We start from the raw sequence: 20794 nt of genomic DNA, 5'->3' as shown, positions 1-20794 counted from the left end.
AGACTAACTTATTTATGGTTTGGGGCTAGAGTGAGGCAGACCTCTGTATCACTCTTTAAAAAAACACATAAAAATAAAAATAGTTACAGTTGACTATGATAACTGTGTAATTTTATTTCATAACAGACAATGGGATTAGAAAGTGTTACTAATTATCTATCTGAACAGGAAAGCTGAAATAAATACATTTTCTGCTTTTTAAATAGCATTTTGTTTTGCTAACTATATTGTTTAGTAGTATTTACACTTTATTTAAACTCTTCATTCTGAAGGCTTCCAAAGTATTCAATGTGTATACTATAACAATCACTCATTCCAGTTGTGCTACAAAGCAGAAGTAATTATGTACACACACCACACACACACACACACCCCCAGCATACCACATAGCAAGCCTATTTAGTTTTGTTTTCTGTTTCTAGATTAGAGGAAGAGCAAGTGCCCTGCATGAAAGGTCAGGATACATTTGAGTACACAGAATGATAATTATTAAAACTGTAATTGGCCAGGATACCAACATGAAACATTCCTATCTTTCTGAGACCTATTATTGTTGCAAGTTGTCAAGGATTTTATTATCTGTTCCTCAATGCAATACTAGCTCTGTAATACCTACTGCTGTGTTTAAGAATTGGGGTAACAATTTCTCCATGACATTCTCTGGTGTCTAAGTTCTGAAAAACAAATGCATTGACCAGTGTCAAACATACCAGACAATGGAAAGAGAAAGCAGATTTACCCGCTAAGTGTTTGACAGACAATTTGATCTGCTTGTACGTCAAGCCGTTCTTTGAGCGAGCAGCCTGGCTGTTGCAGTCTACAGTGAAAGAATACATATTTTGGAAATGTATTTTCTTTTTAAAAAACAAACTGTAAACCTGAGAAGGCTACTAAAATTTTCACTTTTGTAATGCTTTAAGGGAATTCATATTGCCTAATTGCATGTGTCTGAGTGAAACCCTTGGCTTGTTCTGATGCATGAAAACACTGGAGCATAAAGGTTTTGACTGAAAAAGCTTGCGTATGTTCAAAGACAACCAAACAGCAATTAAGAAAGCAGCCTACTCTTTGTGAAAGACTGATTTACACGCTTAGCTGCTAGCTAGGTACAAACTCAAAAGCAATTTTTAGTGATGAAATTCTCATAGCCATTAGGGTTAGAAGCAATATTTAGGTGCGATCCATCTGTCTTCCTCTCAGTCACTATTGCCCTTGTGGAATAATACTTACTCTGCAGGAGGACCAGAGCATGACCAGTGGGTTTGTATCTCTTCAAAGTACATAGCCCAGAGATGGGCTTTATTTGAAAACAAAGTTATGTTCTGTGCACTGGGACAAACAACTGCACTGCACAATAAGCTGTTAAATAGGTGAACAAGCAGAAAAGATTTTGCCCCACTTAAGGTGCTGATAGCCATAGTCCACTGATGAAAGCACTGCAAGTAATGTATTCTTAAAATCACCGTGTATCTTTTGGTTAAATGTAGTTCCCAAGGGTGTGAGAAATCCAGGGAAAGCCAATTCCAGAAAAGCTCTGGACTGAAACAGCACATAGAACTATACAGATGGGGGGAGAAGGGCCTTCAAAGGTCTCAGTCATCAATATTGAAATATAGACCACTGAGGCAGAACTTTCAAGAACTCCAAGCATGATGCCAGGTAGGAATATATTGAAAAAACAGATCAATGTAATTTTAAAGACATATAAGAGACAGACACCACACAAAAGAACGCCATACCAACAACTGCTTGGTAACAGGAGGTATAATGCTGTTTATAACAGCTACCTAGAATGATATGGCTGAAAAAAACCAAACTTGTAAGTTTTAATAGTTTCAAAGTAAATGATACTTTCAAATGTAATTTGGAGAACTGTATGGTCAAATAACTGTCTTTTAGGTATGAGATAGCTCTTGACATAGAAAACTCTCTAGATTCTTGTAAAACATGACAATTCAACAAAACAGTTTATCTCTGGAAAGGTCTTTTATGACTTGGTATTTGTTCATATGAGGTGACATGATTGAGTTAATAGGCAACATGAGACGGCAATTACAATTCTTATTTCTGGTACTTTTATTTTTGGTAAGATTTTATATCCATCTGTCAGTCCTACCCATTATGGCATTATTACCAGGTTGTTAACACCTAGAACTGGCACTTGTGGTAAAGAATCTTTCATTAGGAAAAACATTATATCTATTTTAATGAACAATGTACTAAAGGGATTTCAGAAGGAAAGTCTGCTTGAAGCACTCCACTGATATAAATGTATATATTTGGAAGAGGATTCTATATATACCATATTTCATTTTTCTGTGCAGTCTGCATAAAAATATTAGTACATATGTTATTTCCAAACATCAAACTGAAAATGCTGGAACATTTGAAATAGGCCAGGCTTCCCAGATTTGTTGAAACGGTTCTTAGAAATGAGCCCATTCACAATGGCTATAACAGGTTGGAAAACAGAAGATTGCCAAAACCGATTAATTTTTATTCTTTTCCCTTCCACTTATCAGTGGAGACCATTGTGACGACTCTACCAGTGTCCCCCTCGGCTGCCATGTCCCCCTGCCACAGGGCAGGTAGATCATGTGGGGAACTGCTGTGCTGGTTTCTCTCCTGGATGGGCATCTCCCCCACTGTGGGACCCGGATGCTGAGTGACTTGTCAACATTAAGTATAGCCATGACCAAACATGCCTTGGTACGTGAGCCCATCCAGTCTGCTACAGACTACTACCTTAACAGGTATTCCTTAAGCAAGGTTGACTGGCTAAACAGAAAGATTGCAAAATGTGAACAAAGAAATCATTCATTGCTGCATTGTTCAGAGTTGTTCAGGTACTTTTCTGTTTTGTATAAATAAACTTTATTCTTACTACTACAGTTGCATCTATCACTTATTGGAAAGAATATTCTCAAAAGGCCTCCTTCCTTGTTGAAAGCAAGATGTCAAATTTACTACAGATACTACATGGCAGGTTGACAATAGAAAATGAAGGCCAGTCTTAGACAATGATAGCAATAACGGTAGCGCTTGCCACCAAGGCCCTTGGGAAATGTGTGGGGAAAAGGAAGAAGCAAACCAAGAAAGTTCTATATGAAGAGTTAAAAAAAGAAGCCTGCAACCTGTCCTGCATGGACCCAAGGGAAGAAACAGTCTGGTACCAGAAGGGATAAGAAGATAGGTACTTAACATACCAGCCATATCTTATCTTCCTTTTCTTCAGCAAGTCTTGAAGGAACAAGGAAATAAGGAATTTGCGAGATAAAAAAGCTTGAAGAAACAGATCCTGTAAGAATGTGAGACCCAATAAAATGTATCATAAAATGCAGACATCCTGCTAGTTATTACATATCCAAAAAGAACAAAAGAGTATGTAGTGAACAAAGATATATGAAAACCTTCAGGAAGCTTTCTCCTCGGGTTCCCAGGGAGTTCCCATGATAAAGATTTTCTCAGCTCACACCCTCCACCTCTCCAGCTGTAGAGCTTCCTCAGGAAATTGTCCATGTGTATTTAACATTCTGCCACATACAGAGATTTCCACTTCACCTCACACAACCCTCTCTTCTCATTGATCAGCAGTCAACTTCCACCTATGCAGTGCTGCAGGCTGTAGTCCACTTATTGGCTGACTCTTTATAGAAATATGGATTTTAAACTACAGTGGGGGCTGCTCTTGACAAAATTACTTCCAGATGGAATTCAGAAGAAAGACCGTACTTTGAAAAAAAGAGGGTGTGCAGCACTAATGAGAGATGGTGATGGGTTATGATTAATCACTGAGTGTAATAACATAGATGTCTACATGATAAGGCTAGAAAGACATAGCCTTATGGTGATACATAAAGATATCATACAACATCTCACACAGCACATCAGATGAACTGCAGAGCCATCACTTGGGACTGGGACACAGAGTTTCCTTCTTCCAGTAGGTGGCAATCCAGGGTCAAAGAATTCTAATTAGAATCCAGAAAGCACCGAGTTTAGATTGCTTCCTTACTCACTACTGTTACTACTTACATATGTCCCATAGCCTTTATTAAAAACCATGACTAAACACAAATCTTCATAAATTAGTGGAGCATGAGGGAAATGTAAGTGTCATACAGTTAGCCACTTCAGTCAGACTGAATTTGCCATGTCCGTGCGTTTCCACAAGTTGTTAATACTGCCCTCTCAGGAACTGTAACTATCAGCATCTTATAGTTACCAGGTAAACAATCAGAAATTAAAAACCATGTGATGGCTTTTCTGTAAAACTACTGTAAAACTTTTGGGTGTGGAGTGTCAATCAAAGAATTTTATTAAGAGGAGGATTTGCTATATTGTTGGTTATAACGTGTCTGGTTTTCAGTAAAACGTTTTTGCTCAAAGGGTGCCTAAATATACTTTAGCCCCAAGTCTCTATTATTTTTAGTAGGCTGTTTTATATTCTTAGAAATAGTTAAATTGGTTAAAACAAGACAGTGTAACTCCGGAAGTAGAACAAGTTATGGAGACAATGGAAATTCAAGAAACCTCAAGAAAGAGAGGGAAAGACATGAATTAGTCCTCCATGGCATCACATGATGCTTCTTTCTCCACTTCCATGAAGTGGAGACAAGCTGTAATAAGGAACAGGTAGATAGAAAGTAAAAGATTATTTTGAATGGGAAAGAGTTGAAACCTAACTTCTTGTCTTGCATAGGATCTCACCTTTTCCCAAACGGACAGGAAGAATGAAAGCTACGAAAATCAACTGAAGCACGTCAGTTGCTGTCAAGTTTTGTATAAAAACAAAGAAATTTCCACATGCTAGCAAAGATCTGGGACAGCTGCAGAAAATCCTTACTAAATATGGTAAAATAACATCTTTTTAGCAGTTTATTATAACTGTTTCTATTACTATAGAACAAAGGGGGTTTAAGGTTTTGTTTTTTTAAGAGGGTGGGGTAGTTGTTTTGTAAGCTGTGGGGTTTTTTTGTTTGCTTGTTTGTTTGGGGGGGGGGGGGGGTTTAGAGTAAAATGAAGTCATTCATTTTACTTTCAAAGCCTGCCAACCTAAAGATTTATACAAAAAACAGAACCAGATTGTTCTCACAGATGCAGAATGAAAAAGGATGAGAGGCAGCAGTCACAACTTGCAGCAAAGGAAAACCCAACTGAGCATAACAACAGGAAATAATTTCTCACTGTGAAAGTGGTTATGCATTAGAAGAGGCTGTCCAGAGAGCTGGTAGCTCCATTCTTGGAGATATTCTAAAAATGAATGGACAAAGCCCTCGGCAACTTGTTCAAACTTGGAAGCTACTCCCACTTTGAGCAGTGGGTTGAATTAGATGATCTTGAGAGGTCCCTTTCTACCTAAATTATTACATGATCTACTATTGTAAAGATGACTGTGACAAATCCTACAGTATGTTATTCTCCAGGGTCTGGGGATCATATTAAATGTGTCTGAATGAAACACATTCTGTCTTGCTATGACTTCACAAGAATCCTCAGGAACTCTTCCACGGAGCTGTAGGATACTTCATTTGGGACAGAAGCTTTCTATGGAAAGTGCTATGAGAGGACCTGGGACTCAGACTGTTCTCAAACTGACAATACAGATTAAGTCTATGCAGATTATCTACAAATACAGATTTCCAGAGTTACTAATAACATATATATAGGACCCTGTGTCAAAATATGATTATACTTCTTTCTTTTGCCATTAAATATAAGCTGATTTCTTTCAATTAAAAAGGCAACCTATAATATTGAATTATAGCTAAATCCTGTCAGAACCCAGCTGTTCTTTGAGTAATTTCATTTGCATTCACTTCGGACAGCATTCCACATGTCAGCTGGTGTGAAGACAAAGATGAACAGTAGAGGTTGCACCCATCAATATCACACATGCCACAAGTGGAAAGGCTCATACTTCCATTACTGTCAGATATTTTGCCCCTAACTACTGAAAATTTTAAACTGCTATGCAAGCTCGCACAATATATACAGCTGCAATTCACCAGCCCTTACAGTCTGTCATGGCTCCAAGTGTAATAGATTAATTGAAAATTTAATAAAGGACTTTTTTATTTGTATATATGCTTGGTTTGCCGATGTTGTGCTGCCTTTCTTCTGTCTTGTTGGTATGAGCGCTTACCCTCCGCTAGACATTTCCACATCTCAAGGGGAGGTTATTTTTCAGGGATATCCATAGTGTCCTTCACATTCCTCCGTTGCATTCATTAACCTTTTTACTTAAGCCACTTACTCTTTTTTTTAATCTTTAATAATGAAGATTTCTCATGCTGATGAATACTCATATCTATTATTTATTTTGTGATACAACCTTTTAACTGTTCTCAAAGTGTCAGCAACACAAGCTTATGATCTTTCATAATAAAGATCTTAAGGAGTTATTTGATAATCTTGAAAATATCTAGGTCAGCTTTCCAGAGCACTGAAAAAATAACAAATGGTTAAATAATGTATTTTCTTCATACAAGTGACGTTAGTTTCAAAAGGAAGAGTCTTTCTTAATCATCCACTTGATGTTTCCAGAAAGACAGAAAATGTGAATTATTATTTTTTAAAAAGTGATTTTTGACTAAAATACCTTACAAGCAATGGTAGAACATGCATTGGGCAAACAGTAACATTAGTAGTTAACTAGACAGAAATTTCCTCAGGTTAAAAAAAAATATATTTAACTTTGACTTTAATGCTGTTCCATTCCCCAGAGGTTTGCTAAAATAACATTCTTCCCTGTCCTCATTAGCATTGGAGTTATAATGAAAAAGCCATAGCAGTCTCATCAGGGATTTAAATAGTACTTTCAGGCTCTGTGTCTATTTTTTGAATCAACAAAACAACTAATCTTGCTATTTTTCTTCCCTATTCACCTACCTTGCTTCATTCTGATAAAGTCTAGCTACACCACAGCTTGTGAAGCTGGACAATTGGGTACCCAGAATTCAAAGGTTTTCATTATTCTAATTTGATTAGACTTACATAAGCCTCTGAGGAGTCCTCTCCCAACCAAGGTGCTAGAAGCCTGCATTAGAAATTTATCTGCCCCACCACTGACCAAGTAAGAAAAAATTCAGCTCTACGAGGACGGTTTTTGATAAAAAGCCAGATGTATTTCTTTTCTTTTTCTTACTCTGCAAGTGGAATTAGCAGGAAAAAAAGATACAGAAATATAATACAAAGTAATAGAAAAAAATGCTTATTAAAACAGCAGAGATGTAAAACTGTGGGCTGACAACAGGAGTATGATAGCAATATGCATGGAAGAAAAATAAAGAATATTAAGGGTGAGGCGCTGTATGTAAGAAATCAATTTTAGCATGTGGAACGACACAAAGTTAAAGCAGAATCATACCTTAATGAAGCATAAACTATTAAAATGAATGCCACCTTGTTTCTCCTTTAACTGAAAAAGGATCTGTCCCTGTCTGTCATACAATTAATTCCTTTCTGAGAATATTGTTAAACTTTAAATCTGGGGGAAAACAACAACAACATAAAATCTGTTAAAAATACTTAGATGATAGTGAAAAATATCTATTTATTTTCAATACACCATTTCTGTCAATACCTTTGTGCTTGGTTTCTATTGAGTGTGCACCACTTCTGATGTACCCATACATTCTTCTTTTTCCTGTGAATCTGAATACCCCAAACATAATACTAAAGTCATGAAGAATGATTGGATTTGCCAAGTCTGAAGTTCTGAAATACATCTTGATGGAATGATCGCATGTTTAATCACATAAATACAAAATTTTAAAATACTATATATAGTTATATATAGATTATTTTTATAATTGCAGTAGTATATAATGAAACACTGGCAAATATAATTTCAACAATGGTTCTACTTACAGAAGGATTTTTACAAACATTTAAAAGCCATCTTGTCTACTGTGAAAAATTTCAATATCAAGGAAAAGGAACAGTTACCTTTACATTATTTCTTCTATACACATCTTGAATTTCACAAATCCTGTTCTTCTCTCTTATTACTCTACATCAAAGTTCAAGATAGCAACAAGTGAAACAAGCTGAACTGCCATTCAATGACAGAAAGCCAGCTCTAATTTCTCATCAAAGGTGAAGCTTTCTCAGTACTTAGACGTAGCACTTAAATGAACAGTAGATGGCAAAATATAAACCAAGAATAGATCTACATGATGGTAGTGTAGGTATTTTATAGTGAGAGCCTTTTATCCTTGGGAATAATCTCTATTGTTGAAAGTCCAAAGCAGGACAGTAGCACTAGTGATCACTGATGTCTTTGCCAGTCCTCACTGTAGCATTCAGAACTGGATGGGACTAGCAGAGCTAGTTACACATGGCTGCAAACCTTATCCTCAGTATTCCTCAGGATCAATGAATCTGCCAGCAGAAGAGAGGCTGGAGGCAATGCATCCCACAAATGCTGTCCCACAAAACTGGCTGGAGAACAAGTTACTACCACAAGTAGGCACAGAACTTTCTTTCCAACATTTTCCCATTCACCTATCCCACCTAAAAAGAACTTAAAGGTTTCTCCCACACACACACGTTTGAGGTGACTGCAGAAAGAAGGCAAACAAGTTATTTTATTTTTATTGCAAATGAACATTACTAAATTTACATTTGGCAAATGGCCATGTATAAAATGAAGACTAACTATAAATAACTGAGAAAGAAGAAGTATAGAAAGAAGAATAATAAATCAGTAAGACAACACGATTGTTTATGACTGCTACAGAATTGACTTTCAGGTTACAATTTTCTATTAGTATTTTGAATCATACAGCACAGGGATGAAAATAATTTTCTTGAACCAATTGAAAAGTAAAGCATTTATCTCTGGAATTTATCTTGTGTAGCTGTAAATGCAAAATGTCAGAATCACCAAAACAGTGCTAGGGAATTACCAGCTATTTCACCTGGATTTCAAATACTGTTTTTGAGCTCCTATATACTAGCAATTTACATACTGTAAAAAAGACTGTATTCATCTTCATGTTACATATCATCAGCCTTAATATTAAATGCTAGTGTTCCAAAAGGTTTTACTCGGTTCAAAGTACAATATCGAAAATCAAATACTGCCATGAAGCCACAATTTAGTACATTTTTCTCATTAGAGTTTGACAACAGAAGCCCACGAGAATTGAAGATAGCACTTTCAAAAAGGGACATCTTGGGGAGATCTTGCAAGAGGCACAGGAAAATAACAGATCACATCCTTAAAATTTAGCTTTCAGAGTCTTCAGTGAGAAAACTCAAGGAAAATAAGGAGATAATATTAACAGTGTTTTCCAGGAAAGGTGAGCTTGGCAGGACTGCCCACACTATCTATTCAACAGTACGAGGTAGGAGAAATCCCTTCTGAATGGACTTCCTTCCTAAAGCAATGTAATAATTTGCAACTCAAACCTAATTTGACATCTGAATTATACTTTCAATTCCCTTACTTTTTACACATTAACACTGCTTTTATAACCTGGAAAAACTGTCTCCATTTGACATAGTCCCAGAATTCACTCCTTTCCAGGCTTACCTGCTGTGTGATCATTACAGTCATGAAATACAACCAAGGAACTTCAGCTTATTTTGTACACAGTGGCTGCATACCCCAGTTCTGCCTCCTCCACAGGGCCTCTTACTTTCCAGAATTTATTTCCAAAATCCAGCTCTTGAAGTGTTATCAGAGCTTGGTCTTCCTGTTCTGTCTTCCACCAGGAAATACTGTTTAGGGTACCCACAAAATGTAGGAGTAAAATGCATCAAAATCAACCCAAATCTTGATATTAAAAGGAAGAAGCAGACCTGGTTGGTTGTTTGGAGTGTTTTTCTGTACTGCTTTAGTTTTGGGTTGGGGTATGTGTTTGGCCTTTTGGGTGGTTCGGTGTTTTTTTCTTTGGTTTTGGGTGTGGTTTTTTGCTTTCTTGAGTGATCAGAGTGATGATCAATACTTACACAGATGTGATACAACATTTTCTCAGATGCAGCCAGCCTGTGCTGATTCAATCAAGACAAAATCTGGGACTAGGTAGCATAGAATTTCAATTGTTTTTCTATCAAAGTTTATACACATGGCATGTAAATGTTGTTGAGTTCAGAGCAATCATGCATACTTACATGCACAAACACCATATATCGCAGTCACACGATATTTTACTATGATTCTTGCAATCACAATTTGCACACAACTTCACATTACTAGCAATGTCTGTAGTTAAAAGCTGCATTTTTCATGCCTCTAAGTAGAAAATATATGCAAGCTGATGATTTTTGACTGAGGCTTATATTTATTTCAGCAAAGCAACCAGAGGTGGACATGCCTTTCACTTCACTGAGTGGCCTCCCACTAGCTGCCAACTGATGCAACCTTTTTGAACATTTTTAAGAGCAAGTCATATTCCACAGAGTTCCATGCCCAGGCTTTGAAACCAGTACATAATGTTTCTAACTACTAAAAGCTATTTCCAATTATTTTTGTGTGATATGAAACCATTTTATATTAATGTTTACGAGGAATTAAACATGTTTGTGTGTTACATGTGCAGACTCTCTCTCTCTCTGACATACTCACATATGTATATTTGGATACCCACTACATAATGTTTCGGCTCCTGATTCTTAAGAGAGTACCACAAACTCCCCTGATGTACCCTAGTGCCAAATTTTATGTTTACATGATATGCAATACAGCAAGCAGACAGAAAGGCTTCCCCTTGGCTGTCTCTGAGGAGGCTGCCATGAATTGTTCAGTCTAGCAAATATCAACAGAGTTCATTAAATTTATTTTACTCTATAAAATTTGGGCTATCTACACTTAATTTTAACAGGAACACTGTTTAGATGAGGAAATAAAATACACTATTTGGGGATGTCCATAGCCTAGACACCACTGCTGTACTGCTTATACAAAATGCCACCGGTATTTCTAGTGACATTAAATGGTGATACAGAAGATTCCTCTATAGCTTAAGGGCACCAAATGTTTTGAAAAAGCAGCATAAGAGAATTTTGGGGAAAAAAACCACCACTTACAGGCTGGCACTGCTTAAGCCCCATCTGTGCCTGAAAAAGAATTAAAGTGAAGTAAGTGCCTATCAAGTGTTCTCTCAGCCAGCTCCCCAAGATCAGAAAGCTCTTGCCTTTAATTTCCTGAAAACTAAAAGAAAAAAAAAATATTTCCAGTTCTCAGTGAAGCTTTAGGATGCTCGTGGCTTCATCCATTATAACTGAGTTTACACTCCCTAATGATGTGTAACGTTATGTGCTTTGTTACCGTAACGAGTACTTAAGCACAAACCAAGTTAAAATTGGGGAAAGTAAAATTAAGTATGCATTGATACAAATGGGGTATTATCTTCAGTCAGAAGGCATGTGTTCTACTAAAAGTATTTTTTCATGCAGTATCTGCCTTTCTCCATACAAGCTGCCCAGGGAGACCATTTAGTCATCACCCCTGGAGGTATTTGAAAGATGTGCAGATGTGGTGCTTAGGGACACCGATTAGTGGTGGACTTAGCAGTGCTGTGTTAACGGATGGACTCGATGATCTTAGAGGTCTTTTCCAACCTAAAGAACTCTATGATTCTGTTCTATGCCCCTGAACAGCTATCCTGTCAATACTTGATACACAAATGAAGAAAAATCTGGTGTATTAGTTTACTCTTAAAACACTTTCAGTGTGAAATACTTTTTTTTTTTTTCTTCATTGAGTGGCTTAACAATATTTGGCGGAAGAATGTTGTAATCTCAGTATTTATAGATTTTTTTCTCTTCTATTAAGGTTATAGATGTCAGAATAAAGGACATACAGTACTGGCCAAAAAAAAAAGTATGTATATGCAATAACGTAAGTATGCACAAAAACCCCAGCAACTGAATAGAACATGTATTTCTATTACCCAATAAAATCTCTTGCACTCCAATACCATAAACTGATCCCTGCAGAAGACATTAAAGTACACAGTCGAAAGCACAGAGATATAGAAGCACTTACATTTGCACTGTGATCACTTCCACTAACACAGACGACATCTTGTTTTTGAATTGTTAATACCTCTTTTGTAAGCTTCAGTCGAATGTCGTAAGCATTTTCGGATACTTCATCATACAACAAAGCAATACCAGTTTTAGTCTGTGAAGGCAAGACACAGAAAAAAAATTGAAGAATATGAACATTTTATAATGATAAATAGCAACCTCTATCCCATTTAATACATAAAATGCATATAAATGAGCACTGTTTACAGAAAGTGGAAAATTGGTCTCCTTTTCAGTCTTCAAATGGATTAGACATAAAAAAGCCTCTTCTGTACTGTAAAATACAGGCTAAATGGTCTTTGAAGTAGACATTAATATGTAAAGAAAACCAAAAATAATTACCCATTGTACTGTTCCACAAAGGAGGGTTGCCACTGAACTATGTTCTATTTGTTTCTAATTGTACGACTTATGAAACTGTATTAAAAGCAGATAGGTATGTAAAAATGCTTGTGAACACATTTTCCAGTTTCAGCAAGAAGTGGAGAAGTGCAATGTCATTCCTGACTTAGAGACATTCTTTCTACTGTGTCAGAAAAAGACTTGTACCCTTCACAATTGTTGCCTTTACGACAGAGAGTTCTATTATAGTAGATAGCTGCTTTCACATTGTAAAACACACAAATACAGGTGTTGGAGAATATCCATTTGTTTAGGTAAAGATGGACATACATTTCTGAAGTTACATCATGACTGGACTAATAACCAGTAAACTCTATAGGACAGTCAAATATTTAGTATAAAAATTGTTTTCTCCATCAGCAGTAGAAAAGAAATTCTATCTTAAGTTTTATTAACTTAGACTCAAATTTCCCACTAATATTCAGTCAGATAGTTCTTTAAACAACAACTGAGGAATTAGGACTGCTTATAGCTGTTTGTTAAAATAAGTAGACTAATGTAATTTCAGAGCTTTACAGTCTTTGTACAGAAGAGAAAAAGCAACACACAGGTTCCAAAATGGAGAATCATATTTAAAAGTAGTGTTTATTAATTTATAATGTATATAACAGTATCATTACAACACTGCGCTTTCCTCCATGTAAGTGAAGAATAATCAAGCATAACTTAAGGTTTAGTTGCAGCATTTGTTTTTAGAAGAGGATTTAAAATCAAGTTGTTCATCTATGTTTTGTTAAAATGTAGACTGTGTAAAGAAGAGTAAAGGAATTGAAGAAACATGTCCTGTGAACTGAATGAATGCTTGAAGGATTTTTTTTAAAAAAAAATAAACATGGAACATTATCTTCATAATAGTATTTCCATTTCTATGAAAATAGGGAGAAAAGTTTGTGGTGATTCTCAATAAAAACTTCTGGACTTTAAAGGCAAGATCAGTTTAAGCTCAAGCCACTTAAATTTTGATGTGATATAGCTCTATGAATGTCAAACCCTCCTTTACAGTAGAAATGGAAAATGCAGTCTAGAGAGCAATACAATTTACCCTGAAGTATATACACAGCAGTTGCTCAGCTTGATTGTTCATGTGCTTCTGCTGTCCCCGGGCTCAAAGCCCTTGTTCCCATGTAGGCCACTGCTGCTACTTAAGACACTTCAGGATATCCAAGGTCTCCACACATAAGGCTCACACAGGCTATTTTTAGGACATCCCAGGTCCTTCTCTAGTTAGAGGCAAGACCAGATTTCCACAATTATAATGGGATACAGACATCAGTCATGCCAGCAGACATACATACGCAGGTATCTTCAGCTTGAAATGGGTCTCGCCAAGGTTTAAAAATGCACATCTAGGGCAGCTCCTTACATTCTGTCAAGCCAGTGGTGAAGCATGATTTACCTGATCTTTTTTATACCTCTATCTAGAAGTGAACAAATTGCATCATAGCTCTCTACTTTGACTTAAAAAATAAATATAAATAGCAACTCCAATTGTCTAATTCTGGCAGATAAATCTTGTCCTTTGCTGGGAATGCCTAAAGGAAACAAAATTTCAGTGAGGGTGTAAAGCCTTATTCACTCTCACTTGTCTGGAAACCAACATTTCTTCACTTTCCCAAGGTTTTGAAACTTTTTAAATTTCTAGCATGTGTGGCTATTATCAATACAATTTTGTGAATGACAACACATGAAAAGCGTGCCAACATCATTGTTTAAAAGCCATGCTGCGTAATAGCAAGTATTTTCAAACAGTAGAACTGCCTTGCAAAACCGCTGTCCCCACGTTCTGCTGCTGTTCAGAGGTTGCGCATTGCTCTCCCATCCCTGGCAACTGCAGTTACTTTTGCTGATGTAGCAGAGGATGCTTTACAGAAACACTGAGAGAAAACAGCTCCAGAGAGCATTTTATACTGCCCAAACCTAGAACGTTTCTCTGGCTAGTAATTGTTAAATATGTTTAGAAGTAACGAAAGAAACCCTGAACTATCATTTATAACAGATGATCAAGTAACAAATTGACTATGTAGAGTGACTGATTAAATAGCTTAGCATTTTCCATCACACCGCTTGAACTAAAGTCTCACCAAAGCTCATTTACTCCTATTAAAATCCAGTATCTACCTCACACCCCATTTAACACCTGATGTGATCCAAGATGACATGCAGCAATACCTTATTTGCTTTCAGAATCAATAAGATGAATCTAGATTTCTCTCAGCTTTTCAAGTCTGCTTTTTTTAGACCATTACAAATGGCTTTGAATCAGAGTTCATTCCCTTGTTCTCCCTTTGTATTGAAGAGATGGCATACGTAACTCTAGAGGACAAATCCCAGTCCAGACAAAATACTTCTTCAAACAGGGATCTTTTAATGAGAACTTCATGTTTGCTTGTACACAAATATGCAGCACTTTAACTATGCTATGGTTGTCTTGATTTCTCATTTTATACAATAGTTCTTCTAGTAACTGGTACTAGAAAGTGAGGACTGAAAGTGGTAATAACTCCCCAAAATGATGTAGTAATATACCACATTAATATGTGTTTTATAATAAAAAAACCAGGCAGAAAGTACATTGGGAGTTGCATCTCAACAGGATTTAAGTGTGTACAATGAGAGGCAAGGGAATACAAATTTAAACTTACTTGGGCAGATGAGGAAATTAATGTTGATTTTCATATCTGTGGGAGTTTTCTAGACACTGGCTGCAGGAAGAGGGGTGCATGGTGTGCATGTGCACCTCCACATAGGTGGTGAGAGGAAAAGAAATGGAGATCTGTAGCACAGGCATCACAGTAGCTGTGACTTTTAAGAAAGCTTAGTCACTGCCCTGTTTTTGAAAGAAAACTAAAACCACACTGAAACCTACTTTCTCAAGCAAGCTCAAAAACTGTCACAGAGAAGAAAATATCACACTCTAGAGGAAGCTAGAATTGCAGATGAATCCTTTAATCAGTTTTATTGTTGAACACTTAAGGCTGACCCCTAGACAACATACTTAAAGTGGTCCCCACTCAGCACAGTGTTTTGGGACCCTACTCAAAGTACCGTAACTCTTTCAATGCACTGTTATCTGTAGCCTAAAGCTCACAGCTGCAAATTCTGTTTCAAAGTAGGTATCTCTAAGCCAAAGTTCAGTCCTTACTGGCATAAAATACTTGTCTTCACTGCTGTAAGTTTTATTTTGAAAAAATATGCAAAAAATGAGGCAGAGTTGGAGTGGTGTTAAGGTGTACTAGGTTTCCTATAGAAACTATTTACTTGCTTACATCCATTTGTTGCTCAAATGCATTAGAGTAGTGTTAGTTAGGTTTTCCACGCTAGTACCCATTTGAAAAGAGGCAGAAAACATTCAAGGCTTACACAGATGGTCAGAAGATTCAGATGATACTCATAATAAAATCATAATAAATTTTCATGCATTCAGAGCAGATGTCAAAGCACATGCAGTGCAGTGGTACTACATTGATTTAAACTGTGAAGTTCTCTGTAACTCCAAACCTATCTTCCATTCCCTTTGCCTAAGTACATTTTAGCAATTGTGATCACTACTATTGCAAACTAAACAGAGTATTAGTGTCTTAGACCCTTACAAAAATGGATCTCCTGTTGTTTCCCCTACTTTATCTAGAAAACCTTTTGCATTGTGTTATATTGGTCCTCCAGTAGAAATCACCATTTGCTGATCTCCACCCTTAACATATTATGTATCCACAGCTTCAATAGCATGGCAATTCAATTTTTAACTACTAAAATGCATTTATAAATGACCTTCCTTCATTTGTAAATACAAGTCTTTAAGCACTACATTTGAACTTTTTTTTTTCCAACTGAACTTCCACATTATATTTCCAGACAAATATTTTATCAGCAATATTTGCACCTCAAAGGTCTAGTGATAAAATTCTCTAAACCAATTTTGATTATTTTTTTAAAATGAAAACAACTCTGTTGAAATTCCGTATCTATGGTATAATGGTTGGATCACTTGCTGAAGACATGTGAGAACTGGAGTCACTGATTTTTATTCTACAGATATTTTTATTTTTCAGATAGACAGAAAGAAAACTTCAGGCGGTCCCACATAGCCTGGTGCTCTGACCACTAAAGTACAGCAGGCTTAAATTTACTCTGTCTTTTGTAAGTTGTTTGATATGTTTTCTACACCACATCTCCCATTGTTATCAAAAGACAAAGACAATTTCTCAGAGAAGGGCAGAATTAAATTTTTAAATAGCTTTGACTATCATAAAAAAAGATTTCTTTAACAGAAAAAAAGCAGTGCAAGGTGCTATATTCTAGGAAGAACAGCCACTTGCATGGAAGAAAAGGAGCTTTTCTTCACCCTTTCTTTAAGGAAAAGAAACAGGTAGGTAGCAGTGAAGATTGACAGCAAAATATTGGCATCAATACCTTGTTGTTGCAATAAAGGCAAACATATTTTGACTGCTTTCCTTTGAATTCTTTCCTACTGAATTGTTTTTTCTCACTCTCACAAGATGAGTAGTACAGAAGGTTCCTTAAACACTGATGAATGTGAGGGAGGAATAATTTCACGCCCATGAAGTAATTAATCACCAGTGTTGCATTTAATACATCCCAGTACGTTGTTCCCTTTTATACAGTATTATGTCAGCACTGATTCATGACTACACTACATAGACGAGGTAATGAACTGAAAAGGGTCATGAGAAATACAAAAAACAACTTAGAAGTGATCAGAGATCTGGAAAATAGGCCTATAAGTAACTCTGCACAAATTTGGGTTGTTTAGTTTACAGACAGAATACAAGAGGACATAATGACAGTTATAAGTACCTCAAAATCTGTTGCAAAGAAAAATGGAACAATCAGATAAGAAAATAATTCAGAAATCTCCTCTTTAACATATTCTAGCTACAAGGAAACTGAAGTCCTTGAACAGATTGCTGGGACAGATTACAGACATCCATTGCTAAGGGATTCTGAGAGAAAACTAAACAAACATCTGCCCAAATGGTACAAGTACTAATCTTCTCACAGGGCAAAATTCCAGAAAATGTGATTTATTTCAGATCTATCATGTGTCTTTCTACATATGACTGAACCTCCACATCCAGGAGAAAGTCTGACTTGCTTTAGAAGGACACCTGCACTGAAGAACTTGCAACTGTCATAGGAGAGATGAAAAATAACTACTAAGATCTGAAGAAATTTATAGTTTAGGGGCTTTAACAATGGATGAGTGACACTTACAATAAAATTTGTTAATAATTGTAATTTTATAGCACTTAATCTGAAGGAAGACTGTACCTTAAGAAGAGCTGTACCTTCGTCTTTCATGATAAGAAGGTAATTCCAGGCCTGAGGGGCCTTGAGTGAGAACAAAAATACAGGCTTTCCCACCCACAAGGGACAAATGGATAAGGACAGCACATACGTATGAGAGCAGTAACATAGCTGTGGAACGCAGAAAATTAATGATTCCATTAGCACCATAAGCTCACAAAGAACCATTCAGTAAAACTAAAAGCAGACAGAAGATAGACATTAATTATAACTTTCTGAAATAAGGTATATGGAGCTCCTTTACAGAGTATGTTTTTCCTGTAAGTACACATGGAGTTGTCCTCCTTCTGACCTTTAGCACACTATAGATTTTACACCTACTGACATTGTTTCTTAACTACCAAGACAAAAATCCCTAACCTTAATATGCTTTCCTTTAATAAATTCTGTATATAATGATAATGAAGCCCTTAAACAAATTATTCAGATTGGTACTAGGGAGGGTAAGGCATTCTACAAACAAGTCAGAAGAACCATCTGTAAAAATGTGATTCAGGACAAAATGGTATGGATTTGTCCCATATCTCAGAGTAGCTCAGGACTCCTATAGGTCAGGAAAGAAAACACCATTTTACCATTCCAAGTAGAAAGTGACCTTGATAGTTTTCAAGCCCAACCTCAAAGCAATGCAACTATGTGATCAGCCCAGGCTGAAAGCCTCTGAGGATGGAGGTTGCTCAATCTTGCTGGGCAGCCAGCTCCACTACTTGACTGTCCTCATGAGGAAAAGCTTTTACTTGTAACCAGTTTCAAGTTCTGCTTGTTGTCTCCTGCCTACTCATGCATCATTGCAAAGAACCTGGCTCCATCTTCTTGATATCCCCCTTGTTGATGTGGAAAGGCAGTTTATAGGTCCTGCTGCAGCCATCTTCCAAGCTGAACGAGCTCAGCTCCCTCACAGAGCAAGTACTCCCAGCCCAAATCAACTTGGTGGCTCTGTAATGAACTCACTCCAGGTTATCAATGTATTTTTTGTATTGGGGGAACCAAAACTGCATGCAAAACTAGATGGAAGTCTAGTCAATGTTGGGCAGAGAGGGATAAGCCCCTCCACTGATCTCCTGGTTGTGCTCCTCCTAAGACAGTCCAGGATGCTTTTGGCTTCCCTGCTGCAGGGCTCACTGCTGGATCAAGTACAACTCACCGCCCACCAGGACACCACGGCCTCTGCAGCAGAGCTGCTTGCCAGACAGGCAGGCCCCAGACTGAACCAATGCCTGGGGCTCTTCCTTCCCAGCTGCAGGACTCTGCATCTGACTTTGTTATATTTCATGAATTTAGTTTGTGAATTTCTTAAATTTCCTGGCAGTCAATGTCTTAGCCTGCCTAGGTCTCCGTTAACGGTGTACTGACTGCACCCTCCAATTTGGTGTCATCAGCAAACTTGATAACCAAGCTCTCTGTGACCTTCCTCAAGGTCACTGACAAAGATGTTAGAGGATGGGTCACATGATAGACCCCTGAAGATAACCACTTGCTGCAGGAATCCAGGTAGAGAACAACCCATTAACCACTAACCACTACCCTCAGCACCCAAGCAATTTTCCACCCACCTATCCAGACCACAGCTATAGCAACAGAGTAGCAAATGGGTCATTTACTTCCATATGTCCAAATAATAATAAATCAAATAATAATGTTACTAACAAAACTGACTATTTTTTTTTTGTTTAGTCTGAACTATGCACCTTGGAAATTCCTGTTTTCATAAAGATTGTTCTTATGGTTTTTTACCTCTGCATTTGTCAATGACAGTATTTTGAGTATTATGTAGATTGACATTTCACTACATACAGTTGCAAAAGGTATATTAGCATTAAAAGCTTCTAGAAGATCCTGGCTGCAGCATGACAATATCACTTTCTAGCAATTTGGAAGAGAGTTTTTCCTAAATTTTTAAGTGACATATATAAATCTACAAGGAAGACTTACCTCGAGGTGAGAGAAGTTTGAATAGATGCTCTCAAAATACAAAATCTGAAATTCTACTTTGTTGCTTACATCTGTTGGTGGACAGAGCCTGTCCACCAAAAGCTCTGTTAAAAATAGCCTTAGGGGTAGATTGTTGAGATTTTCTGTTAATGGCATTAGCCTTGCAAGAAAAGTGATTAACAGCTGGCTCTCAATCTGTCTGATCTTAATCATTAGAAAGTAAGCAGCAATGTCTTGCTTAATTACTGCAAGCTTAGTGTGTCATGAGCTAATTAGATATGATTGACTATTGTCATCTGCATGCACTACTCAAAACATCAGACAAAAATATTTGAATCCTGTAATGCATGTTTGGAAAATTAACTTTCAGAATGTCAAGCTCAATAAAAATTGCCTGCTTAAAAATTCTAATCAATCCTAAATAATAGTGCCACATAGTTGAATATGTTAGAATACAAACTCTATTCCAGAAAAGAACCAAGGCAAAAACTATTAGATGTTATTAGGTTTTATTTTGATTTAGATAACTTTAAGTAAACCGCTTGCTTATTACTGCACCTCATTTCTCAGACAACTGGACAGTGGCACAGAACTAAATAGCCTAAGAATATAAAGATGCCTCTACGCTTACACCACCAGGTTCATACCGGTTAAACAAGAAAGCATAAATTTCACACTTCAAACAAAACCACTTAGCAACAGGTGAAAAAGACCACAAGAACATTCTCTATGGAAATTATTTAAGAAACAGCTAAAAGATTATCAGAAAATTAATGTGCTAATTTCTATTACTTGTACCATGCAGCTTATCCTGGTAAGACTTCAGCTGATTAATAAATGTTCCTGTTGATACATTAAAAGATAAATTAAGAACTGGAAGTGTAATTAAAAACAAACACCACCCATTTTCTTAGTCTAGAATAACAAAGTATGGCCAATATAAAGGCATCATGTTTTTTTTAATAGAACAAAAGGTTTTGATTCATTCCACTCTTGCGGTCCTTCCCCTTTATACTGATAGAGCTCCACCACACGAATTCTTTTTCAAGCTTTTGCACAAAAATGTGTTTTTTCCCATTCTGTTAAACTCTGT

General features: G+C 36.8%; 1 protein-coding gene across 1 annotated transcript in view; it reads right to left on the bottom strand.

Moving 5' to 3' along the window:
- SNTG2 (syntrophin gamma 2) overlaps positions 1–20794 on the bottom strand; it is a 268490-nt gene that overhangs the window by 148406 nt on the left and 99290 nt on the right. The window contains exon 2 of the mRNA XM_056343881.1: positions 11999–12136. Within this exon, the coding sequence (XP_056199856.1) occupies positions 11999–12136 (138 nt within the window). The remainder of the gene's footprint in view (positions 1–11998; positions 12137–20794) is intronic.

The sequence above is a fragment of the Falco biarmicus genome, chromosome 6, assembly GCF_023638135.1.
Source record: "Falco biarmicus isolate bFalBia1 chromosome 6, bFalBia1.pri, whole genome shotgun sequence".
Lineage (NCBI taxonomy): Eukaryota > Metazoa > Chordata > Aves > Falconiformes > Falconidae > Falco > Falco biarmicus.
This window is presented reverse-complemented; position numbering and strand designations above follow the sequence as displayed.